The 22,478-nt window shown below is 39.0% G+C and overlaps 2 protein-coding genes and 2 non-coding genes across 7 annotated transcripts; all 4 read right to left on the bottom strand.

The window, feature by feature from the left end:
• Positions 1–2,003: 2,003 nt before the first annotated feature.
• On the bottom strand, positions 2,004–21,948 carry LOC122622526 (AN1-type zinc finger protein 6). 4 transcript variants are annotated; one of them, XM_043801029.1, is made up of 5 exons: positions 21,819–21,948; positions 7,477–7,914; positions 7,243–7,401; positions 4,079–4,271; positions 2,004–4,005 (listed from the first exon to the last, which is right to left on the bottom strand). In XM_043801029.1, the coding sequence occupies exons 2-5, from the start codon at positions 7,573–7,575 to the stop codon at positions 3,857–3,859; spliced, it is 600 nt and encodes a 199-aa protein (XP_043656964.1). In that variant the 5' UTR covers positions 7,576–7,914; positions 21,819–21,948; the 3' UTR covers positions 2,004–3,856. The 4 variants fall into 4 exon arrangements, with proteins under 4 accessions (XP_043656964.1, XP_043656963.1, XP_043656965.1 ...); XM_043801028.1 differs by lacking the exon at positions 21,819–21,948 and adding an exon at positions 20,092–20,738; XM_043801030.1 differs by lacking the exons at positions 7,243–7,401; positions 7,477–7,914; positions 21,819–21,948 and adding an exon at positions 4,825–5,040.
• LOC122622525 lies at positions 5,012–6,843 on the bottom strand. Its single transcript, XM_043801027.1, has 3 exons — positions 6,626–6,843; positions 5,973–6,325; positions 5,012–5,874 (listed from the first exon to the last, which is right to left on the bottom strand). Exons 2-3 carry the CDS (start codon positions 6,238–6,240, stop codon positions 5,012–5,014), a joined length of 1,131 nt encoding a protein of 376 aa, XP_043656962.1. The 5' UTR covers positions 6,241–6,325; positions 6,626–6,843.
• On the bottom strand, positions 6,948–7,026 carry LOC122622723. Its single transcript, XR_006326323.1, has one exon. It is a non-coding gene; the product is annotated as a small nucleolar RNA Me18S-Gm1358 (small nucleolar RNA).
• Positions 7,998–8,075, bottom strand: LOC122622722. The gene has a single exon (XR_006326322.1). It is a non-coding gene; the product is annotated as a small nucleolar RNA Me18S-Gm1358 (small nucleolar RNA).
• Positions 21,949–22,478: the final 530 nt, after the last annotated feature.

The following is a 22,478-nucleotide window of genomic DNA, read 5'->3' as shown; positions in this document are numbered from 1 at the left end:
TCTTGTTCATCATCTAATCTACTTAGCACCTTGGCTTGGCTTCGGTTCCGAATGGATATCGAAAGGTGTTAAAAAGTATTATTTGAAAAACTGCGTCCAAAACAAAATCGCAAAATTAAAATGAAAAATGCAAATGTTTTTAAAAATGATATTATCGCCTTTTATTGAACATTATCCAGTTTGCTATATAAATTTTGAAGTTAATATTGTTTTCATTGTTGTTCATTGTTCATTTCAAATGTTTTTGTGGTTGCTCTTGCTTTAACTTCTATGTTATTGTATTTGTTTGTTTATGCATTTGTTTAAGTTTAATTAAAATAGTTGTTGCTCTTATATACGCCCGGATCTGAGGCTCATGTTTAGGTATAAGTATATATCTATTTCTATTTAGATTTTCTAGCTTTACCGTTTCTGTGTTAAATATATGTTCACTGTTTCTCCACCCAACTGGCTGCAGATATTCATATTCTCATCCGACGCATTTTAATTACAATTACACATTAGTACAATATTTATATACGCATAGAGTTTTAGATATTGGATGCATTCATATTCAAGTTCATTAAATCCCATTCATACGCTTAAATCAACTAATTTCGTTCCATCTCTGCTCCCGCTGTCAACAAAACACTTCACATATCCAAAGTAAGAGTTCAAACAAACATCAAATTCGGCTAGCAATTGCAAAAGATTTTAACACAAGTAGAGTTTGGCAGAAATCGGATTCTCAGGCTGGGAAACTTAGGATCAGGAATGGGGATTCGAATGGGGATTGGGATTAAGATTGATATCGGTATGGGAGTGATTGCTTGCGTGTTGTTTGATTAGCTTATAAGCGCAAAAGTGACTAAGAGGTGCACACAACAAAATAATAATTAATCTGGTAATATAATAAAGAACTACTAGAATAAACGTTGTGGTTAATAATAATAAAAGTTTATTACGCTTAGTTATAATTATTATTTGCCTTTTCACTTTACTCTTTTCGTTAAATATATAAACACAATTTCAACTAAAAGCACACTAAAGCATTGTAAATGATTGTAACTGAAAACTACAACTATGCAAAAATTATTGAAATGGGTTTTAAATCGATTCGAACTTTATATTCATATGATTCAACTTCAAATTTTCCGCTATTTGAAGTTAGTAAATCAGTTTTAAAACGTTTTTAAACTGTGGTAAACTTGTTCGTTAATTCTTAAAATCCATATTGTGTGTTCGTGTATGTATACAATTTTTCTAATTAATTTTATAGTTTTCAATTAAATTATGATATACGTATATGTAGAGTGTTGCCTTTATCATTGTGTGTGTGGTGGGGGTAAAATTAAATTTAAATGACATTTAGCTGTTCTTGTTGATTAATTGCAGTTTTCTCACATCCCTATAATTTCTCCCATTTTATCTCTGGCTCTGTACATTTAGGTTTCGTCTTTCATTTAAAATTATATTGAAGTTCGTTTCTAGGTTGCATTTTTCATCTCTGATTTTGTACAGTTCAAATGTTCTGACTAAACACCCCCTATGTGGCTGGACTTCACTATTGCTGGATTGGTTTGCTTAACTCCCGTCCAGAATCTCCTGTGCACAAGGAAGGTCCCGAAGGTCTCGCTGGTTGCGAACCAGCTTAAACTATGGACCCGCCTTGAACCCGAGATTCCCCAGATCAACGTGTAACTAGGAGTGTTACCCAAGATTGGATAACACCACTGGATAGATTCGATCTCGCGAAAAGTATTCCCAGTGGGAAGGCGATTGGTTAAAGGCGAGTTTGGTGTCGGCTTCTAATTTGCTCCTGGTGCGAAAGCGATTCCTTTCAGTTCTGTATGCCAAATGTACTTATTGGATTGGTTTTGGTCTTGTGGGAATTGTAATTGTAGAATCAAATTTATTGCATTATTTCCTCTTTGTTATTGGTAAGTTTAGTTTTACTTACAACATTTGTTTTGATTTTTTTTTCAGTTTTTGCATTTTTCTCTTTTTTAGGGTTAACAACACAATTTATTTCTAGATTTAAATTTATTTGCATAGGTGTAATTGATTTGAATAAAATTGTAAATTATGTACTACAGAATGGAGAAAGCTAAATTAAAAAGGGGTTTGTTGTTTTGTTGTGTACGCATGTGTGTTTTAATATAAACAAAGAAAAACTAAATAACGCTTAAAGCAATAAAAATCTAAAGACGAACCATATATATTTATTGTATTTTTTGCATTTTTTGTTTGCCATTTTTGCTGAATTTTCTTTGTAACCGCTATATATATATATAGATAGAATATGCTTTTTAAATGGTTTTTTATCTTTTGTTTTTCGCCTTAATGTGCATATACCCAAAGAAACTATATGTGTGTATGCTTCACACGATTTACATATCCTACCATATATAGATGTAGATATAGTTAATATTATGCATATATATATATATAATTCATCGAAAATCAGAAAATTAAAATCAATTCAATTTAATGTTAGAGGGACAGGAGGGCAAAAAGTAAAACGAAGAAAAAAACGCCGCTTGCACTGCATTCGCCTGCTTTGATTCACTAATTAATTATAATTATATTTAGATTTCTATGTATAGGGAGTTGTTATGCTCCAAGTTGCTTTACACTAATCGCGCTTCTCTCTCTCTCTCTCTCTCTCTATAGCTATTCTCTCTCTCGCTCGTGGGTAGCGTGGTCGTGGATTCTTAGCAAACTTTTTAGGGAGCTCTACACAACTGCGTTATTCTTGGTTTCTTTTCTTCAGGTTTTTTTTACATTTTTTTTGTGTGGTGAGGGCTTTGTTTTTTTACGCTTAATTTTTGCATATTTTTTTCTTGCTTTTTCTTTTTTTAATACATATACATAATTAATTAATATATATTAGTTTTTTCTTTTTTCATTTAATAGCTGATAATTAAGAATTGAGAAAGAGTTGGTTGCTTGGTTGGTTTTTTGTATGTGAATTTGGGCTTGTTAAATTTTTCTTAAAATTTCTGTTCATACTTTGCATTTTTAATTTACTTTTTTTTTTATTTAATACACTCCAACATATTACAAAAACAAATGACACACATTGTCTACTAAAAGATTGTTGCGGTGTTTGGTAACATGAAACAAAGGTTTGTTGTTTGTTGTGTGCTTGTTGTCGTTGTAAATGTGGCGGTGTGTTCTTTGTTGTGTTTTTAGCTAAATACAAACAATTTTCAAATTGTATTTGGAATAACAAATTATTTCAACGTTAATCAATGAATGATGTTTTCTTCAAAACTGTTTTTTTCGGCCCAGCTCAGCAGGCGACCAAGGCAATCGGTTGTGCTGGTTGTTGTTGATGTTGCTGCGTCTGTTGTTCGGATTCCACAAACGCGGCGGTGATTGTTGTTGCACTTGCTAACGCTGTCACGCGTCTGGTTCAAGATGTACAAAGGTGTTGGCTGCTGAACGCTGCTTGCTGATGCGTTTTTGCTGCTGCATATGGCAAGTTACTGCCGCAGGTTGCTGCTGGACGTTGCTAGCTTAACGTTGTTGAGCATCGAAATTGTTGTTCCAGTTGTTGCTGCATTTTTTGCGGGGTATTTGGTTATCGTTTCTCTGAACTATTGTTGCTTGCTTTTGCTGTTTACATTATAATTACATTACAATTACAGTTTTATATCGATTCTTTTAGTATTACTCTCTGTGTATTTTTGTGTTGTGTGTGGGTGTGTGTTTATGCTTTCTGAAGTTGTTGTTTTTGCTGTTGTGGGTTGTTGGTTGGTTGTTGTTTTCCTTGTTATAGCGCAGCATATATATATATATGTACTCTTATTATGTGTAGTTGGTTATTATCATTCTACGGCTACTGTTACTGTTACTGGCACAATATCGAAATTCAAATCTTTTGAATCTTCTCGCCAACGACAACCGGATTGTTGCGTCGGATTTCCTGTGCGCCATGCTCTCTATAATCGAATGTGCAGTTATGTTTATCAGAATAACGATGCACGGCGCAGTACAGACCGCCGCAGCGACACTGGAAACCTACAATTAAAGGATTGATATTGTTAGAAATGAGGTTCAAGCATTTGGGAACTCAAGAGCATGGGACACTTACCGGTCAGTCCAACCTTCTTGCGGCACTCGCCACATCGGTTCTTCTTCTTTTTGGCATCCTTATCGTCTTCCTTGTCCTTGTCATCCTCCTCGTTGGCGGAGGCGGCTGCTTGTGTGGAAGTGTTTGGACCAGTCGCCGATGTGATGGCTTCGCTGTTGACTTTGGCAGCAGCGGCGGCTTCTTCGGTGATTTTCTGCGGAAACGGAAACAAAACAAAATGGTATTTCAATCACATGACAAAAATATATGATAGCATCAACAGATTTCCTAGTCATTTTCCCAACAGAGAAAGAGCTTGCACAGCTGCGGTCAAAATTGTAGTGAAGGGCGAATTTACAAATCAAAAAAAGGGAATGGAAAATCTCTATTAATTTTCTATATTTCCTAAGCACGAAAACCGAATTGTAGCTTAGATCATTAATAGTGCACTTTCCACTAAGCCCAAAAGCAAAGCATCTATTATTGAAACCACAACTATACATTCTCGTCCTCCGCCTCGATCTGCATTCAAAAAGCTTTAGTATATATTTCCTTTTTTATTAGACTAAACAATTTCGACTGTTTCATCAAAATGTTTTAGTGTCCGCTGTGTGGTGTTGAGTGGCGTCTTTTCTTTGCTTTAGCAGAGCAGCGTCAAATGTGCGACTGTTGCCAAGAATTCGTATCGAATCGGCCGAGTGAGAATCTATTTTGTGAGGAAAACAAGAGTGGCGATGCGATGATGATGTGTTGTGGTGAATGTTTACCCGCTTCTTAGCTACGACAACAGCAGATGCGCCGCCTTCTACAACAACCTCAGCCGTCTTTACACTGCCCACATCACCTCCATCAGGTGGAGACACACTTCGACAACGCTTTCCCCGTTGAACCTGTTGCTCTGCTCCTTGATGCACCTGCTCTTTTTCGCCGGGACTCTCCGGCTGATCGCCGCCTTCAGACTTTTCCATAGACTCGCCGCCCATTCTGTTTTTGTATTAGACTACTCCGCTGACTGGCCGTTGCCGCCGCTGCTGGTTTCTTCCTCCCCGCTAAGCCCGCACTGCTGTCCACCAAATGAGAGCTGGATGCGAGCAGTGTCTTTGCGCTGCTACCACCACTTTTCCTGATCGTCTTTGTCTTGGGCTTTCCGGTCCGGCTACCTGTAGTAGTTACCGATTCGGTGGACTTTTCTTCCTGTGCTGCTGTTCTCTTAGCCTTACGTCGCAGCGCTGTTACTAATGCAGACTTTCCCGTTGCCGGCGACGATTTGCCCACAACGTTTAGGCGCAGAACACGTGGTGGTTCTGGTGCTTTTACGGATTCCACATCAACGATGGCACCGTGTTTGTAAATGTCCTGGTTATTTGGGGCTATCCCGCTTGAGTTTAGGAGCTCACTCGCCGTCTCACCAGTTCCGCCCTCCCGACGCGATCGAATCCGCTTCAGCTTCTTGACCTTCTTTTTCAGCTGCAGCTCACCAATCCGGGTGGACTTCTTGGTGTTTGTAAGGGACGGGAATGTGTGCACATTGGCCGAGAACTTTACGCGCCGCTTGATGCTAGAATCTGTGTCCTTGCCTCCTCCAACCTTACGGCTGACCAGGGAGCTCTTCTTGCTGGCTAACGAAGGTTGGGTTACGTTGCTGCTTCCGGTGTGCGAGACCAATCCGACGACTGGGGCACCAGGCACCTTGGCAGCAAGTTGAGCGGCGGCAGAAGCGGCTCCTCCTGCAAAGGCGGCTGCTGCTGCTGTCCCTGCCCGGCGGTATGAGCGTGGCGGCGGGATCGGTGCCGCTGGACGGGTTGCTGTCGCTTGTGCTGCAACATCGCATCAAAGTAGAGGAGAGATGTGTAGGTGGGAAACGAGGTTAGTGCGCCTGGGCGACGCCGGTAGACCCAGTAAGAGCATTCAGTACCCTTTGCGGCCGCATTGTGCTGCGGGAAACCATTCCTATCCATTCCAGTGACCAGGCCAAGGCCCACCGGATCGCCGGCTATCGGTCCGCTTAGACTCGTTAGTGCCCCGGCTGCGGACCGTTTGATTCCAACGCTCATCGGCCCTTTCCGCTTATCAGTCGATAGAAGCGCGGAACCGGATCGAGTCTTATCGACAACTTTGGTACTTTTGGGAGGTACTATACGACCAGTTTTCTTTTGCGGAAAGGCCACAGTGGTAACGACCATATTGACGATTTGGAAAGATCTTTAATTTGGAAATACGGGCCGAAATGTAAGAAAATTGTTATTCCGAGCAGAAGGAACTGCCAAACTGTAACCGAATGGAATTGACAGATGAGTGACACTAAACCGAACGATTAGTTGCACGAATAGGGGCTTCTGAGATGGCAAACAGAGCAAACCTTCAATTTATATGAACATATGAACAACAAGAAAGTCGCAATTATCTATTGCAAGAACCAAGTTGTTGACTTAATCGAAACGAAATATTATATTGGAAATTAAAACGAAATCTCAGAATCCCCCTTATAAGTCGTTCGAGATTCTTGTATAGATGAAGAGGCAGCTGCTTGGAGTGGTCACTGGCGGATAGAGACCGAGGACACTTTACCTTATTTACAAATCCAGCAGAGTAATCGGTGGCGGGAACATCAGGGTACCACACTCATCAACACAGTCACAAATGTTACAGAGATCACTAAACTAAATCGACACCGCAAGACAACTTCTTGAAATCCCCTAATTTTTTTTTTGCACAAACAACAAATTGTTTCAACAATTTCACTTAAGATTACACTGAATTTATGTCCGAAAGTCAAAAGTAATTGTCACTGACTGAATGTAAACATTCACTAAACTGGGCACAAAATGCCAAGCCTATGTGGTTTTCGTGCAAATCGAAGCAGTCACGTTTCAATAATTAGGACATTTTTCAATATTCAGAAATCCATAATCTGCACAATGCTTATAAAAGCTTAAGAGTGGTGCATGGAAATATCATCATTTGAAAAAGTTCCATAATTATGTAACATGAAAGGATCTTAATTACTATTCTACTAGACTAGCTCCAGTTTTCAATTTCAAGGAATGATTATGACGACCGCTCTCCAAGGGTACAAATGTACTGAAAGACGTCAAATCAATTTTTAATTTCTGAATTAAAATTAATCTTCCTTGATAGTGGAAACGGGAACTACTCCTGGCAAACATCTCCGTAACTCTGCTCACCTCTTTGACATCGTTGTGTGGCTGTTGTAAACTGGTGACTGTGGGCTGTGCGGTGTTGGTGATTGCGATGGCCGGACTGAATGTGGGGCTAGGTTGTGGGCTTGGAACGGAGACAGGTGTGCTGCTCACAGGTGGCTGTTGCTTTTTTCTAAGCGAGTCCTGTGGGAAAGAGCATGCAAAGGGCATGATTAATATTTGCGTTCATTTGCTGGTATATATATTGAATATACTCACCTTATAGCATACGGAGCAGAGACCATCTGTGGCTGGATTACCATAGAAGCCGCAACCTGAGCGGCACATGGGTTGCATTGGGTTAGATTCACGTTCCATGGCTGGCTAGAGCGCCTTTGTGTGTCTGTGCGGTCGGTTTCTTTGTTTGATTTGCTTGATTTGCCTAGCCTGCTTTTACTTTCGCCCAGCGAAGTTTCGTCTGCTTCCTGCTGCGGCAGCGATTCCTTTCCTTCCTGCTCTCAGTCGTGGAAGCGTGCAATTTTCAGATTGGCAACGTGCAACTAGCGACTTGCAACTTGCGACTCGCAACTGGCAACTGTTGATCCGCCGTTGTTTTTGCGGGCCTTGTTTTAACTGTTGTTTAATCAGTTCGTCCAATTATTAGGCTGCGCTTGTGTTTTTTGCTTCGTGACTGCCGCAAATAATCCGGAGTACGAGCTGTAAAACGAAAAAACGATAGGGCACAGTTAGTAAATTTGTCTTGTAAAACATTTATCAAATACTGCACAATGTAATTTTTCAATGTTCAGAAATCCATAATCTGCACGACGCTAATAAAAGCTTCAGAGTGGTGCATGGAAATATCATCATTTGAAATAAAGTATCAAAGTATCACCTATAGATGATTGTTGCTCATGTGTTTCCTCATATGGAAACAATTAAAATGGATTATGTTGTTTGATATTGATGATCTGCAACTATGTTGCACTCAATTGCATTGCAACACGTTTAATAAATAAGCCCACAATCACACATACATATGAAATACGAATGTATGCTGGGGTGGAGGCATAAAAAATGTTGCAACAACAGCAAAAACCACATGACAAGTAAAAACTATGTTGTTTTTCATTTATCCGCTTGCTCTCTTCAAGGCTGTCAAGCATATCGCACACAGATATAGACACCATAGGTACATCTGCGAGAGAGGCAACAAAGTCGGGCCTAAACCAGTTTCGCCAGCAAGCTGAGAACGAGCCGTAGTAAGAGGTAGTAAGCTAAACGAGTTTGGTTTTATGTTTAATGAATATAAAACAGTCACACCTAACGGTTCCAACTGGTGCCATATATATTCCCCCAAGTATCCAATTGTTTATTGTCGATCGATTAAACAGAAAATACCTGGGCAGTATCGATTTATCGCGATCAGTTTACTTTCTCAAAGTCGAACAGTCGACGTGCCGAGCTGCACATCCATCACAAACAAAGTAAGAGAGAGTTATGGGCGAAATCCGAGCCATACACTGAACGACACATCTTTTAATAGCGCAGTTCAAAGTACCCACACCCTTGTACCTTAATCGTTTTGCAATATGTTGTGAAACTCAAACTGTATAAATTATATAAACTGGTTTCAGACACTTCCCAACATAGGCATACATATACATATTAAGTTATTTTAAATTAAACAAAAAAGTTTTTAAAAAGATTATGTTGGCTGATAACTGAATTCGATCTCTTGAAACAAAAGTAATTGAGTTTTAAAATTATATTACAGTTATACGTTTCATTTCGCGCAGTGTAAAAGCAAACTCAAAGCCTAATGGTAGAAGACATCATCCACCAACAACAACCACAATCAAGAGAGGTGGGAGATTGAACCATCAGTTACATGGTCAACAAAGAAGGAATAAGAGAGAAAGAGAGAGCAAAGAAAAAGGGCGAGAGAGGCAAATTGAGCACAAGCACAATAACATTTACTGTTATTTTCAATGCGACTTTGGAGCTCGGGGCGAGAATCAAAATGGGCACACGAAGCTCTGAATGCGTTAGCATGTGTGCGTGCGTCTGTGTGCAATAAAGAGAGCGATATTCTGTTATACAAAATTTGACCTTAGTGGTGAGAAAGCTAGCTCTGCTGCCGTAAATTACAAACTAATAAATGGCTTAAATTACGGGGGGTTCCTCTTCGACACAAAAAACCATTGCACAACTGTGGCCAATACAGCCAACATTTTTGCTCAATACATAGACAGGTTTCCGAGATGTGCGCATGTAAAATACAAACAAACAAAAAATGGCCTCAGCAACTTTTACATTTACAACGTAGCATGGGGAGTATTTTTTCGAGAGCGCAACATTTGCCGTGGTGAGTTTGAGTTTGATGGAGAAAGGGGGGCCAAAAGTAACATATGTTTACACTGGCATTGCATTTACTAAAGTTTGTACATACAATCGACTGAATTCAGTGTGTATTGGTGTTGTTTTTATGTGGTGGGCGCAGCCATAAATAATTTTCGTAGTTTTTGCCTTTATTTCAACGCAACTTTTACTTGTATGAGAAAATTTATTCTGATTTATAGTTGCGGTGCGAAGCGCAAAGCAAACAAAGTGCAATGTTCAAGTGTGTTTGTATGTACGTTGGCTTGATTTCCTGCTGTTGTCATTTAATTGCAAAGTCAAAACAGCTGGCCGTCTCGCATCCTCTCTCTCGCTCACCCCCCACACACACCCACACAGACACACATGCACTTTGTACATAGGAGGTGGGCTAATCAAAATGTCAACAATAAAAGAAAAAATTCCCCACACAACAAATTGGCTGGCGAATATCTCTCTTCCTCTCTCACTTGTACGTGCACAGAAAAAATTTTAGCATATTAAATCTATCAAACTATTCTTCCCAGCTTTTGTATAAAATGTAACACTAACAATTTAACAGTAAACCTAATATATTAAATACAAATACATGTTTCTTAGGTCAATAAATAATTGAAAATATCTAAATACAATCGTTGGTTCGGTTGCTTTTTTCAGTGTACGTGAGCATATATAAAAGTAGGTATGAATAGTATGTACATACGTCAACAAGCACGCGCGGCTGCTGTGCCAATGTTTTTTTATTTTTGTATATCAAGAATAAAAGCTTTGCATATGTATTGAGTTTATTTATTTTGTTTTGTATGCCCCCTTCCCACTGCTCCCCCCCTTTCCGACAACTAAACGACCTCTGCTATTTTTAAGCGAATTCGTTTTGTTATCTAGCGAGCGTGTGTTGTTCTGCTTTCGTGTGTTAAAGTGTTGGCCATTAAAGCAAATAGGAAATCATATGATTCTTTCGGGCAAACTTTATGACGACATCACTCAAGCGCGTGACGTCATTGTTTGTTTGCTCTCTTACGCAGAAAATGAAAAATGCGCATTCGAGTGAATTGCATAAGTAAAGAAAAAAATAGAATAAGAAATAAAATGCAAGTGCTAAGTGCAAAACAATTAGCAAGAAAGCAAAAAATTAGCGCGTGGTTTCCCCATTGCAAAAGGCATTATTATGCAAGTCGAAGGCGATAACAGAATAGAAATCGCGGGAGGCGAGAAGAAACGGTTCATAAATGACATTCTCCGGTATTATGCACTTTTATTGAGTGCCAGCCAGCTTATCTGGTTTTGCATTACGCAAAGCAAAACGTGATTAATTTGCAAGGTATATATATAGAGGTGTATTATTTAAATTAAATTTATTAAACAATTACGTTCTTTTCTAGCTTATTTCTTCAGGTGTGGTGCCCCATTAATCATGCAAGTCGAACGTGAACGAGTCAAATCGATTACTTGGTTTGGGGTTTTCAGGATCGGGTATCAGATAGTCGAGTACCACTCACTTTCCGCTATCCACTGATATGAAAACTGTGATAAAAAGCGGACGGTAGTAAACAAATTACAAACACGCAGGTTAATGTGCTGTTGACCTGCATTCAAATACTGAATTTACAACAGGAAAGGCTCGAGAAACGGACATGACAACGCAGAAGATGATGATGGGCAGCATAAAAGGTAAAAAGAAAATAAAGAAAGAAAAAGACATATGTATAACTCCAGGAACAACCACAACAAACATAAACCGCTCTGACTCACATTTGCATATTAATGAGCGCGTAAAGCGGACCAGACAACAACGATAAAAATAAAGGAGCAGCAGCAACGGCAACAACAACAGCAACAAGCATATGCTGATGAAATGCAACAAAGAGACAACATCACCCATTGAATTATTAAACTTTATTAAAATGTGCGCAAAAGGAGGCACAAAGCAAAAGAGCAGAGACCAAACGAGAGAGAGAGAGAGGGAATCAAGATGGCTGCTCGGCTCAATTTAGAAGCGAGTTGAGCTCAGGGGCTTAAGCTTAAGCTCAAGACGCAAGTCGCAAGAATGCGCGGAGCTTCCGGTCAGGCAACTGAGCTCAAAGCCTTAACCCTCCAGTCACCCCGCCAACTGAATCAGACCCCATTCTCTTGGATTCATTTAGTTGCACTTTTTAAGCCCGGCTTATATGATAACTGGTTTATATCGAGCATGATTGACCCCTATTCCAGCTCAAAGAATCACTTTGCATTAATATTTTTTTATTGTAAAGTCCAAGTGTGGATACAAAAACTAATTATTTCAATACCTCCCACTTTAAAGCGTTAGATAAAGATGTTTTCCCAACAAATCACTTTAAAATGGTTAAAATAATCAATCAATGTTGTAGATACACACTCTGTGGAAACTACGTATACACAACGGTAGAGCGTGCCAATGGAATTGGTTTAAAATTAGAGTTGAAGGCGAAAAAAAAAATATATAAAACTAACGGAACACTGGGGAAGAAAGAAGATGCCAAGAAATAGGAGGCCAAGAGAAGAGCGAGGGACGTTGCCGCCCATCATTAATCAAAATAAATTACAATCTATGAACGGCCGAGAGACGATATGACGACTACATTTAAGACTACAGAACTCTCCTTTCAGACCGAAGGAGTGTTATTTTTGCCATTATAAATGATCGCCTCGAGAGGCCATGTTTCCGGCGATTTTGGTTTTGTTGCGAAAATTAATAAAACTCCGACCAACAACGCCCTCCAAAATGCATGAAAAGACTGATCCCAGACATTGAGGGACAGGGCAGCTTAGGATTAACGTGTATACGTGTATGGTATATGTTCGGCAAACGAAACCACAACTGAGAAACAAAATAAAAAAAACAAAAATAACACGCTGGGAAACACCTGTTCAAAATTACACAGCTCTGGGAACAACAAAATGTTGAAGCGGAGACCAGACCAAACTTGTGCGATAGGTCAAAAAACTCCACATGCACATGCCTGGGAAGTGAGTACAAGTTCAAAAACTGAGGGTTGCTGCAAGCAACCTATTGATTTGAATGTTTAAGGACGGGAAAAGACAGGGGGAATAGGGATAAGGCATTGGAGGGTTAAAACTGGACAGACCGACACGGTACTTATTGTTTTTTTTACAGTTCAGACTTGATAGCATTACTAGAACAAACAAGATTAGAATTACTAGAAAATGTTGATGATAGTTTTGTCATCATGAATATTATATGTATATTCAATTTATCATTTTGAACTAACACTTTTACCTTGCATTCACTTCAAAAAGGGTTCGCTGCAGAGAAGTTCCACTGTAGACTGATCGCCTGCGTGGCAGGATACAAATAATCAACAGACGACCGACAGGCTGCCCTGCGGACATGAACTGATTTCACCTTGAACCCGGGTTCTTTTGGACTCAGACAAAAGGAGAGGAGAAGCGAGGACCCGGAGAACGAACCACAGAAGTCAACAACAATGGCGTCCATTAAGCAGGATGAGGAGGAGAAAACACACAAAAATACACAAGAAGCAAAGCAAATGGCAGCAATAAACAGATTGTCACATTTTAAGTACAGACCGGCGGTAATCGTTATCGAAAAGGCAGCTAGCACGTATTTACCTATGCCAAACATTCGACAATGAAAGCAAAATGCCACAGTCATTAGTTTCGGTATTTTCAAGTATTTGGGCGAACAACGTTAAAATGATTTGGATTCTGGGTCTTGTGATTTGCCGAAGAGAAAGGCAAATCAAAGTTGCATCGCATTACTCATCGATCTATCGATAAACGTATTTCAAATGCATTTTCCACGGAATTTCGTGTGTTCGTTTCAACTTTCTTGGAAACCAGATGTGATTCAAGAAAGGGTCTTGCATCGTATCAGTTTAATGTTTGTATTAATGTACATATTTAATTTCATGGAATTTTAAAACACTTAAGACATTTAAATATTATTCATAACTTCCATGTTAAATTTAACCTTTAGTTAGCTCAAGAAACTTTAGACATCCATCCATCTTTTGTTACCGTCTGATTTTAGGCAGACATTGATTGAAGCGATTTTCATTCGAGCACATGTAATTAATTAACCAGAGTACTTTTCTGCTATAGAAGCACATATGTATGTGCATACATACATGCACACAAACATCTGAATTGCATTTAACCAGAACGAACCCGGTTTTTGTAGCGCTGACCATATATTTATAAAATTCATTTATAAGAATTTACGAGCGCCAATAATTCACTTGAGCCATTTTTTATGAATTATGTGCAAGTAAGTGTGTGCAGCAGCAGCCAAAGGCCATTAAGTAAAAAAATAAAAGGAACAGGCGTTGGCCGGAAAGGAAGGAGAATAAAAGCGGAGCATATAAAAGCCGTGGAAGGGAAAGGGGAAAGCAAAAGATGTTGGGGAGCGGGGGGACCTCCCGCAGAAGTGTGCAAAACTCCGCTCTTCGTGCAGCGAAAGTCACCACAACTTTTGCTCTCTTTACTGCTGCTTCTGCTATTTCTTCGCATTCGTCTTCCTTCTTCACTGCCAGCTACAGGTCAACAAAAGCAACAAATAAAAAGAGAAGAGGAACACGAACAGCAAGGTGTGCAGTTACAATGCCCAACTACACTGTGAAAAAGTGCCCGCTAAAACATATATCTATGCTAAACAAAACCAGCTACGAACACCACAAAAAAGAATACTATTGTATTACGATTTATCAATAAGAAATGTAATTCAATTAGCCATTTTGTCATCGGTGAGATATGAAATTCGTTACCGTGTACCCCCTAGTAATCCCTAAAATTGTTATAAAGTAGTTTTTCGGTTGCCTTTTTACACACATGGAAGATTAATGGAAATCGCATGGGAAAATGAAATATGAAACGCTCCAGAAGAGCGACGTCCACATGAGTAGCCAGCTCTCTTGGCTGGAGATTGCCTTCACTGGAATAGGGGAGAGTCTAAAATTGGAGGAGGAGGAGGAGGAAAAAGAGTATGAGGAGTAGAGAAACGGAGACGGAGATGAAGAAGTAGAGTTGACAAACCGAAGAGACCGACCAAAACCAACCACCGCGTTGCTGAAGATCATCATCATATGGGGCAACGTCAACGCTGCAGGGGAGCCAGAAGAAGCGGACAAGAGTGCGGAGAAAGAGGAGGAGGAGTATCACCGTAAAGTACTGAATATTATCCAACGTGTGAAGCGTAACTAATTGGCAAATTGATATTGCAGCAATAATAGCAGAAGAATTACAGTGTTTTCTGTGCATTGGGGTTAGGGATATAAAAAGAACAATTATTTCATACGAGTTTATAAAATCAAACACATTTCGTTTAAATTCATTCATTTTATAATATAAAATGTATCGAACTGAAATAAGTGCCAACCTAATTTTCCCCATTAAAAGCGGGTCAACACAATTTACGTTACGGTGTGGAAAATGGAAACTGCGGGCAAAACTGAGGGGTAGGGAGGGTTGTGCAAGCAGTGAGAATAAATGACGAAACAAATGAGTAAATTAGTTAACAAAACCTGAACGCCGAGCGTTATGTTCACTGTACCTCAACGTCGCGGCTTTATGGGCTAATCAAATCACTGAAGCAGACAACAAACACTGTAAGACTGAGTTCTCAATCTGAGTCTGAGCCTGAGCCCCAGTCGAAAGGAAATGGAATGGAGTTCGTAGCTCCGGTGTTATGGCCGCGATTTAACAATCCGCACACAACGCCGCCGAAAAGAAACCAGTTTTATAGAATTCACAAAAAAACGTAAGTGCACAAAGGAGCAAAACAAACAGAACGAAGGAAAGATATAGCTATATATATATATATATATATTCAAGACAAAGAAGAAGTCTCTCACTCTAACCAAAGAGATCTGGCTTTGGCTTTGGCTTTATGTGCAGAAAAGCGAAGGCCGTTCAAAGACTCTTTACTTCTTCGCCGAGCTTTGAAAATCAACTCTCGAGTGTAGTAGACAGCGGTCATTTGAATGAATGGCTGACAGACGGACAGATTGACGGAAAATGCGAAAACAAAAACAATGACTGATGCGGAAGCCTTGAGTTGAAGAGATTTAATACAGTAAAGCCATGTTAGCTTGAACTTGACAATGCACATAAGGAGGGAACTTTAATGGAAGTTACATTTACGTTTAACCACTCATGTACATTTTTTATATAGATCGGGTTCGGAAACTAAAAACCATTAAATTCCAAATAAGTCAAATGGAATAAATATCAAGTTTTGTCTTTAGGGAAGTGCGACTGTAATAAAGAAAATATATATACTTTTTCAACTGCCATTTTGTGCTATTGAACTTTGCCGTTGGCGCTTGAACTTTGCCAGTGGAACCGAGAAGAGTATTATTATTCGCAATAAGACGAGCTGAGATGAGAAGAGATGAGCAGGCTATAACTGAGTCAGAGCCAAGCCAATATGAGTTGAGTTGATGACTTGATTCTGGGCGGTGGCGAGGGCGTTGATATTGAACACAAGAAGAGCATCGTGTGTGCATCGTTGATTTTATTGATTTATGCATTACAAATTCGCTTCTTTTCTTCTCGTTTTCTTTAGTTACAAGAAGAACGAGGCAATGAACTGGAGACCAAGACAGGAGACAAAGAACAGGGCGAGGCATCACCATCATCGCCATCACCATCACCATCATCATCGGGAGCAAGGAAGCGGACAAAAGAAAAGGCTGGGCCAAAAAAGTTTCGCTTTTCATTTTGTCTGGCTAACGGTTTCTGTGTGTGGGAGGGGGAGTGAGTTTAACGGTCGCCATGGTTGCCAGATGTGGTGAATATGCGCGCGCCACAGGCATTGGGAAAATAAAGGAAAAACCCATGGAAAAGCCAACAACAGCAACAACGACCACATCGGTGGATTTAAATTTCCTGACGGCGAACGAGAGGAGCTTTTCACTTATTCTCCTTATTCCTTTTTTTTGTGTCGGGCGCACAACTTTAATTTGTGGGCGGTGTGGCGAGTTGGCGGGGTGTCGGGGTGGTGGACACTAAAGCCAATCGAGCGCCTAAATCGATTCCCACACACAAAAAACCTGTACAGCAAATTGGAGAAAATTGAAATCAAAGGAAAAACAAACTGGCAAGAAAATACATAGATAACAACGCAATATTGGGGAGGCAAAAGAAAGGTTAGACGGGCGACGTTGCAATGGGAAAATCGATGTTGGATGGAAAGAAAATGTTTAGCTCTTGACCACAAGGTGAGCCAGTTGTTGTTGGTGGCTTTTATCTCTTCTTCTTTGCGGCTCGATTCAACGTATTATATTATTATTTCTTGTTTATTCGTTTTTGTGGTTTCCTCATAAGTACACATACACATGTACTACACAAGTCAGGAAATTAAAATTGCATTAAAGTCGAACAGTTGGTAGCAATCAAGGCCTCATTTTGTTGACAAGGACTTGTGTTCAAGGATTCGCACTCACATTGATGGTTTGCAACAAATAGTCCGCATAAAATACAGACAATTTATTATTTGACCTAAATATACTAGCTGTATTTGTTTTTCAGCTATTTCCGTTTTGTTTTTCTGCCAGACAATAAACAAAACATATACAAATTTATTTATGTATACCAGCGATCTCTTTCTCATTAGATAAAGAAAATTCTGGGAATAAAGTACATGTGTAGAAATTGATTGATGAAGAAAAGAAATTTATGCAGACACCAAATTAATTTACATTGAAATCTATGCCCGCATTTCAGCGCGGTAATTGTGCTCCCAAAAAAAGCCGATATATGTGCATACTTAATGCCCATTTTCAATGGGATTTAATCAAGATCGAAATCGAAGCAGTACAGTCTGTCCCCAAATAAAACAGCTGCGGACATGAATTTAGTATCGCTTGTTCAAAAAATAAACACTTTATTATGTAAACGTGTTTGTCCGTATGTATAATGTATTTTAAATGATATAAAAGATACAAATGTTAAACAAAAAAAACGCTACTACAATTTGGATCACAACTTTTATTCTGAAGGGAACACCAAAAAAAAAGTTGCATAACTTAAAACGAGAAAAAAAAAAAACAGAAAACAACGACAGCCGACAAAAAGAAGATCAAGTATAGGGGATTAGAGTGCTAAAAATAGCGCTATGCACAAAACATTTCGAAAACGGCAACCAAAGATAATGAAAGACCCGAAATGTACGAGCCGATCCGAAGTTTTCGATCGTCTGGCCGATCGTATGGCCATATGGTGGGTGGGTGGATGATTGTATGGTTGGCATCGGGTTTTTTGGGCGGTGTACGGGTGCACGGGTGTGCGGCATCCATTTACACGCGACCTATAAACAAAAAAAAACAACTGAAAATGAGGCCGCGGCCATTCACGCGTCCGACGTCTCGCTCGCTTATCAATTTTTACTTGTTTTGTATAAAACCATTTAGAGAGAACAAAAAGTGGATGATGCATACAACGACGAGGGAAATGAAAGGCGTTACGTTTCAGGGAGGGCGGGTTTCTTATAAGTGATAAATACGTGGTGTTTGTAATTTGTTTGTTTTTATGTATATTAACTCAATTTGAATCGGGCCGTCATCAAAACAAATTGTTGTTGTTTTTCAAAACGACCAAAACTTGTTTGAACGAACGCTGCTTTTTTGGCTGTTTTCTGTTTTCGCGAGAATATACATATTTATATAATTTTAGATATTATCGACAACGACACGTGTTGTTGTTGCTCAGCCTGCCAAGAATTTGAAGTGATTTTCGCCAACTAGGGGATTAGTCACTCAGGATCGGGAAAGTTCTCAAACAATCGTGACAAACAATATCGTTCCATGAATCACTAGCGTGATAAGCAAATAAAATTTCAATCTATGAACTTTGATCATACAACATCAATCATATCAATTAAAATAATCTCAGTTCAGTTCGAATTTTAAAATGTTATATGTTATATAAACATTTCAATCTAACATTTTTTGTTAATTCTGTGTAGAAAACCCACATTTTTACGTTGCCAAATTTAGAGAAATCCACCTTGAAAAGAGATCAGCTCAAATTTGTTCAAGTGTTTCCTGCTATACATATATCACCGACTATTTGGCTTGCTCTTTGTGATTCACTAAAAAACATGTTTGTTTGCCGAACCAATCACAAATAATTAGCGCTTGATTCGTTTCCTATCTCTTTTTCACTGTTATCTCGACGAAAATTCGACTGAAAATGGCGAAATAGACGACAGAAATTTCAAGAAAGTCGTCATTTCGTTTAAATCCGGCACTAAAAGTGCTTGATAGTGGGCAATCAAAATGTGCATATGCCAGAGAACGTGCCTCTAGGTGATATAGAAAAAAAAACAACGAGATAGGGTTTTATGTAAAGCGTCAGACCAGAAAAATACGACACGTGTGGGATGAATGCAAAGGAAAAATAAAACGTATATATACTGAAAAAAAAATAAAACAAACACACGAGCAAATATGTACTTTTTATAATTGTTACAAGGTGAGCTGGAGTTGGCGAAAAAGAAAAAAACAGCAAAAGGCATACTATGAGTCACCAAGAAAAATTGGAAAAACAAAGTCAGCTGGGCGACTATCCAACGACCAGGGTTGCCATCGCAGCCAGAAACCCCTATGCACTCGCTGATAAGCGCCCGTAATCCCTAATCCGTAGATAATTCGAACTCGCCATTATATTCGCTTTACGTATATGCGGGTCGTCTATGAGTCATACGAATGAATGAGTGAGCAAAAAATTCCAGTCACGCACTGCAGGCAAAAATAATATTCAAGTTGTGGAGTGTGCAGATAAAGATATTTCTCTTTGGTCACTGCGATAATGAGGAAAATGTTATTTAAATTTGGAGATAGCTGTAGGGTATATATACACATACATATCTATATGTGCATGTTTGTACTTGAGCTATCAGTCATTTATTTTCCACTTATCAGCAGAGACGTCCTTCGCTACAAAGTCTACATTTTGTGGTTGGGGTTTTTGGTTTTTGGCAAGTCGTAATATTTTCTTGGCAAAGAACTATAGAAAAAGTTTAACAGCTGCACTGAATGAAATTGAGATTAAGAACTCAGCTGTTTAATTCATTATTTTTTACTCTTCCTTTTAACTTCTTCTGATAGATATTTAATGCAAAGAAGTGATAACGTTATTTTTTTTTAATTATATTTTTTTTAATTATTTATATAATTTTTATATGTAAAATTGTATTTATAACTTCAAACACTAAGCAAAGTCTACCTTGAAAGTTAAAACCTAGATCTTTTTTATGAAAATTTTTTTCTATCATTTATTTAACTGCTATTTATTTATTGTTCTTCTCTTTTTCGTAACTCGCGCGACATGGCAACGCTAGTCTAAGCACACACACACACGCACAAGTGACGTAGGCGAGCCCGTGTGTATTGGTGACTGTGGTGAAGAGAGAGAACGTGGGGAATCGACTAGTGGTGAGTAAGCAACGTAGGCGAGCGAAGAGGAAAATGAAATAATTTATAATTTTCTTTTTTCTCGTTTGAATTCACTTACTTTTCCAATTCGTTGTGGGTGGAAATTACACAGGCTTGAAACAAAAACTTAGAGCTTTGTTCGGATCACAGTAGTTGGAAATTTTTGTGTGTTATGTTGGTCTCGCAGAAATTCAATTGGTTGCTAGTAATTATTTTAATTTTTTTCTTTAACAGAGAATTGCACAGGGATCGTTGAAGAAGGAGGAGGGCAAAAAATATATCACAAAATGGTGCACGACGCAGTTGTTTTTCCTCGTTTTCCTTCGTTTCAAGTGGCGAATTACGGTTTTTTTCTGCAATATTACAGGATTTCTTTTTTCAAGATTTTTTTTCTTCTTTTTTTCTTATGCACAACGCACACGACTGCGACGCTGCTGCTGAGCTGCGTCCTGCGGTTTTTCTCAGCTGCGAGAGGAAAACGCTGTCAGTTTTCCTTTTGCTTTCCTTTTTAATTCTTTTCTTTTATTAATCGCGGGGCGCACTAACACGACCGAGAGAGAGGGAGGGGAGCGCGGGGTTGTGATTACTTTATTATCTAGTTTAGTTAGCAAGGCGCTGACTGGGCTGACGATGACAGTTGTGGGTAATTGAAGCCAAAAACCAACGTGGATCTGATCCTCCAAACGCGAAGTGAAGTCTCCAAGCACTCTAACAGAAATGAGCGGACCTCGCAACGCTTGCTGCCTGCGACTAGCGAGCTAACAGCGCTCTGTTGGTGGCAATTGGGTGGTGGGAGCGTGAGTCTGTTACTCAACTTCTGCGGTTGAAAACAGGTAACAGTACCAGCAGTGTGTGAGGTTGATATTATCGAAAGGACTTTTATTTAAAATCTATTTTAAGCTAAAATATTTGTAAAATAAATACTTATTAAGATAAAATCAGTTAATTTGTCTATTTGTATACTAAAACCAAGCATAATTGCAATGTACATATGTCAATAAAATTCTTATCGTGACACGACCAAACCTAAACTCATGGGCCCATCTCTAGTCCAAACGAGCGCTGTTAACGCAGAAAGAGCGTTGATTGCTAGTGTGGTGAGAAAACGGTTAGAAGGAATGGGAAAGGGGGTGGAGGATGACAGGCTAAAAAGAAATCGCCAGTCAACGGAGAGAAGCCATGTAGGAAATAAATTAAATGTGAACCGAGCAAAGATGGTCGAAAATGCGTATTTCCAACGAAAAACACCACGCTATGTTAGTCTAACAGTGCAAAGTGCACACACAATAAGACTGTGGAAAGGGAACAGAGGGAGAGAAGAGACAAAAGACCAATGCAACGGCAGAGAGACAACAAATTATATCGAGTCCCTGCCAACAAACCAAAACTATTTATGCTTACTGGGCGTTTCAGAAAACCTTCAAACGCGCTTTTAATAATCTTTATGGTTTTTCGTATGACTTTAAATTGGGCGACGACACAATTTCGACGACGCCATATTGTTCGCCAGCCAGAAGAGAGCTACAGCGTGTTAACATACGCAGAGAGCGAAACTGCGCTGCTGCGTCATCATTGCAAACTGCGCACTTTTTAAAAAAATCATTTTAATATCAATTTCTATGCGTTCACCGAACGGGAAACAAAAGTATTAATGTAGAAATCGCCAGCGTATGGCAGTTGCTTTGTTTTCCCCAATAGTAATCTTGTTGATAACAGTGCCATATTGTGAAATGGCTGTTGGCTGGCCGTGGTGAGTTTCCGCCGCGGTTTAACAGGCCTGCAATTTGCTTTTCAAATCACCCTTACCAAGAGAATATCCGTTTTGAAATGCACTTTGTCTAATTTAATAACCGATTTGGCAGAAACATTTGTCGTCTAATTAAGTGTTTTGTGCTTACTGAGAATGGAATCAAGCACACAAAATGTCACCTTGCAAATGCTTAGTGTTGATTAGTTTTGAAAGGTAGTGCAAAAAAAAATTGTACAGCACTAAAATATATTTTTGTCCAATTCTAGCTTAAAACATAATTTGTACCTGTTTTGTAACTCTGTATTTAAAAAATGGTATCATAAAATTTTAAATACATTTGAGGAAAAATCACTTTATAATCTATAAATCTTAAAAATGTATATTAGAGGGTAGCTTGAATGCGACCACGTTTTCACATGATCGAAATATTATTTCTTTGCGATCACTCGCAAAGCAAATGTAAAATCAAAAGCAAATTAAAAAGCCAGAGTGGGGCTAAGAATTCGCTTAATTAGAGGTCATAGGCTCCAACGAGATCGTGTTTATATAAATAATATAAAATATCATTTACGATCCGTAGATACATAGATACCAGTTTGTGAAGTTTCTCGACAAATATTTCAGCTATCAAAGGTCGCACCTGCCTACGAAATTGATTCTGCACTAACCTTGTCGCGTTGACAAAAAAATAAAATTGAACAAACAAAAATAATAGC

Source organism: Drosophila teissieri, chromosome 3R (genome assembly GCF_016746235.2).
Source record: "Drosophila teissieri strain GT53w chromosome 3R, Prin_Dtei_1.1, whole genome shotgun sequence".
NCBI lineage: Eukaryota > Metazoa > Arthropoda > Insecta > Diptera > Drosophilidae > Drosophila > Drosophila teissieri.
This window is presented reverse-complemented; position numbering and strand designations above follow the sequence as displayed.

Bases quoted from the DNA above. Each gene is read 5' to 3' on its own strand.
- LOC122622526 (XM_043801029.1), bottom strand. From the start codon at position 7,575: ATGGAACGTGAATCTAACCCAATGCAACCCATGTGCCGCTCAGGTTGC. The intron at 7,402-7,476 runs GTGAGTATATTC...TCTTTCCCACAG, and splicing joins TCTGCTCCGTATGCTATAAG to GACTCGCTTAGAAAAAAGCA. The intron at 4,272-7,242 runs GTGAGCAGAGTT...CCGTTTCCGCAG, and splicing joins CACACAACGATGTCAAAGAG to AAAATCACCGAAGAAGCCGC.
- LOC122622525 (XM_043801027.1), bottom strand. From the start codon at position 6,240: ATGGTCGTTACCACTGTGGCCTTTCCGCAAAAGAAAACTGGTCGTATA. The intron at 5,875-5,972 runs GTACTGAATGCT...GCGATGTTGCAG, and splicing joins GCACAATGCGGCCGCAAAGG to CACAAGCGACAGCAACCCGT.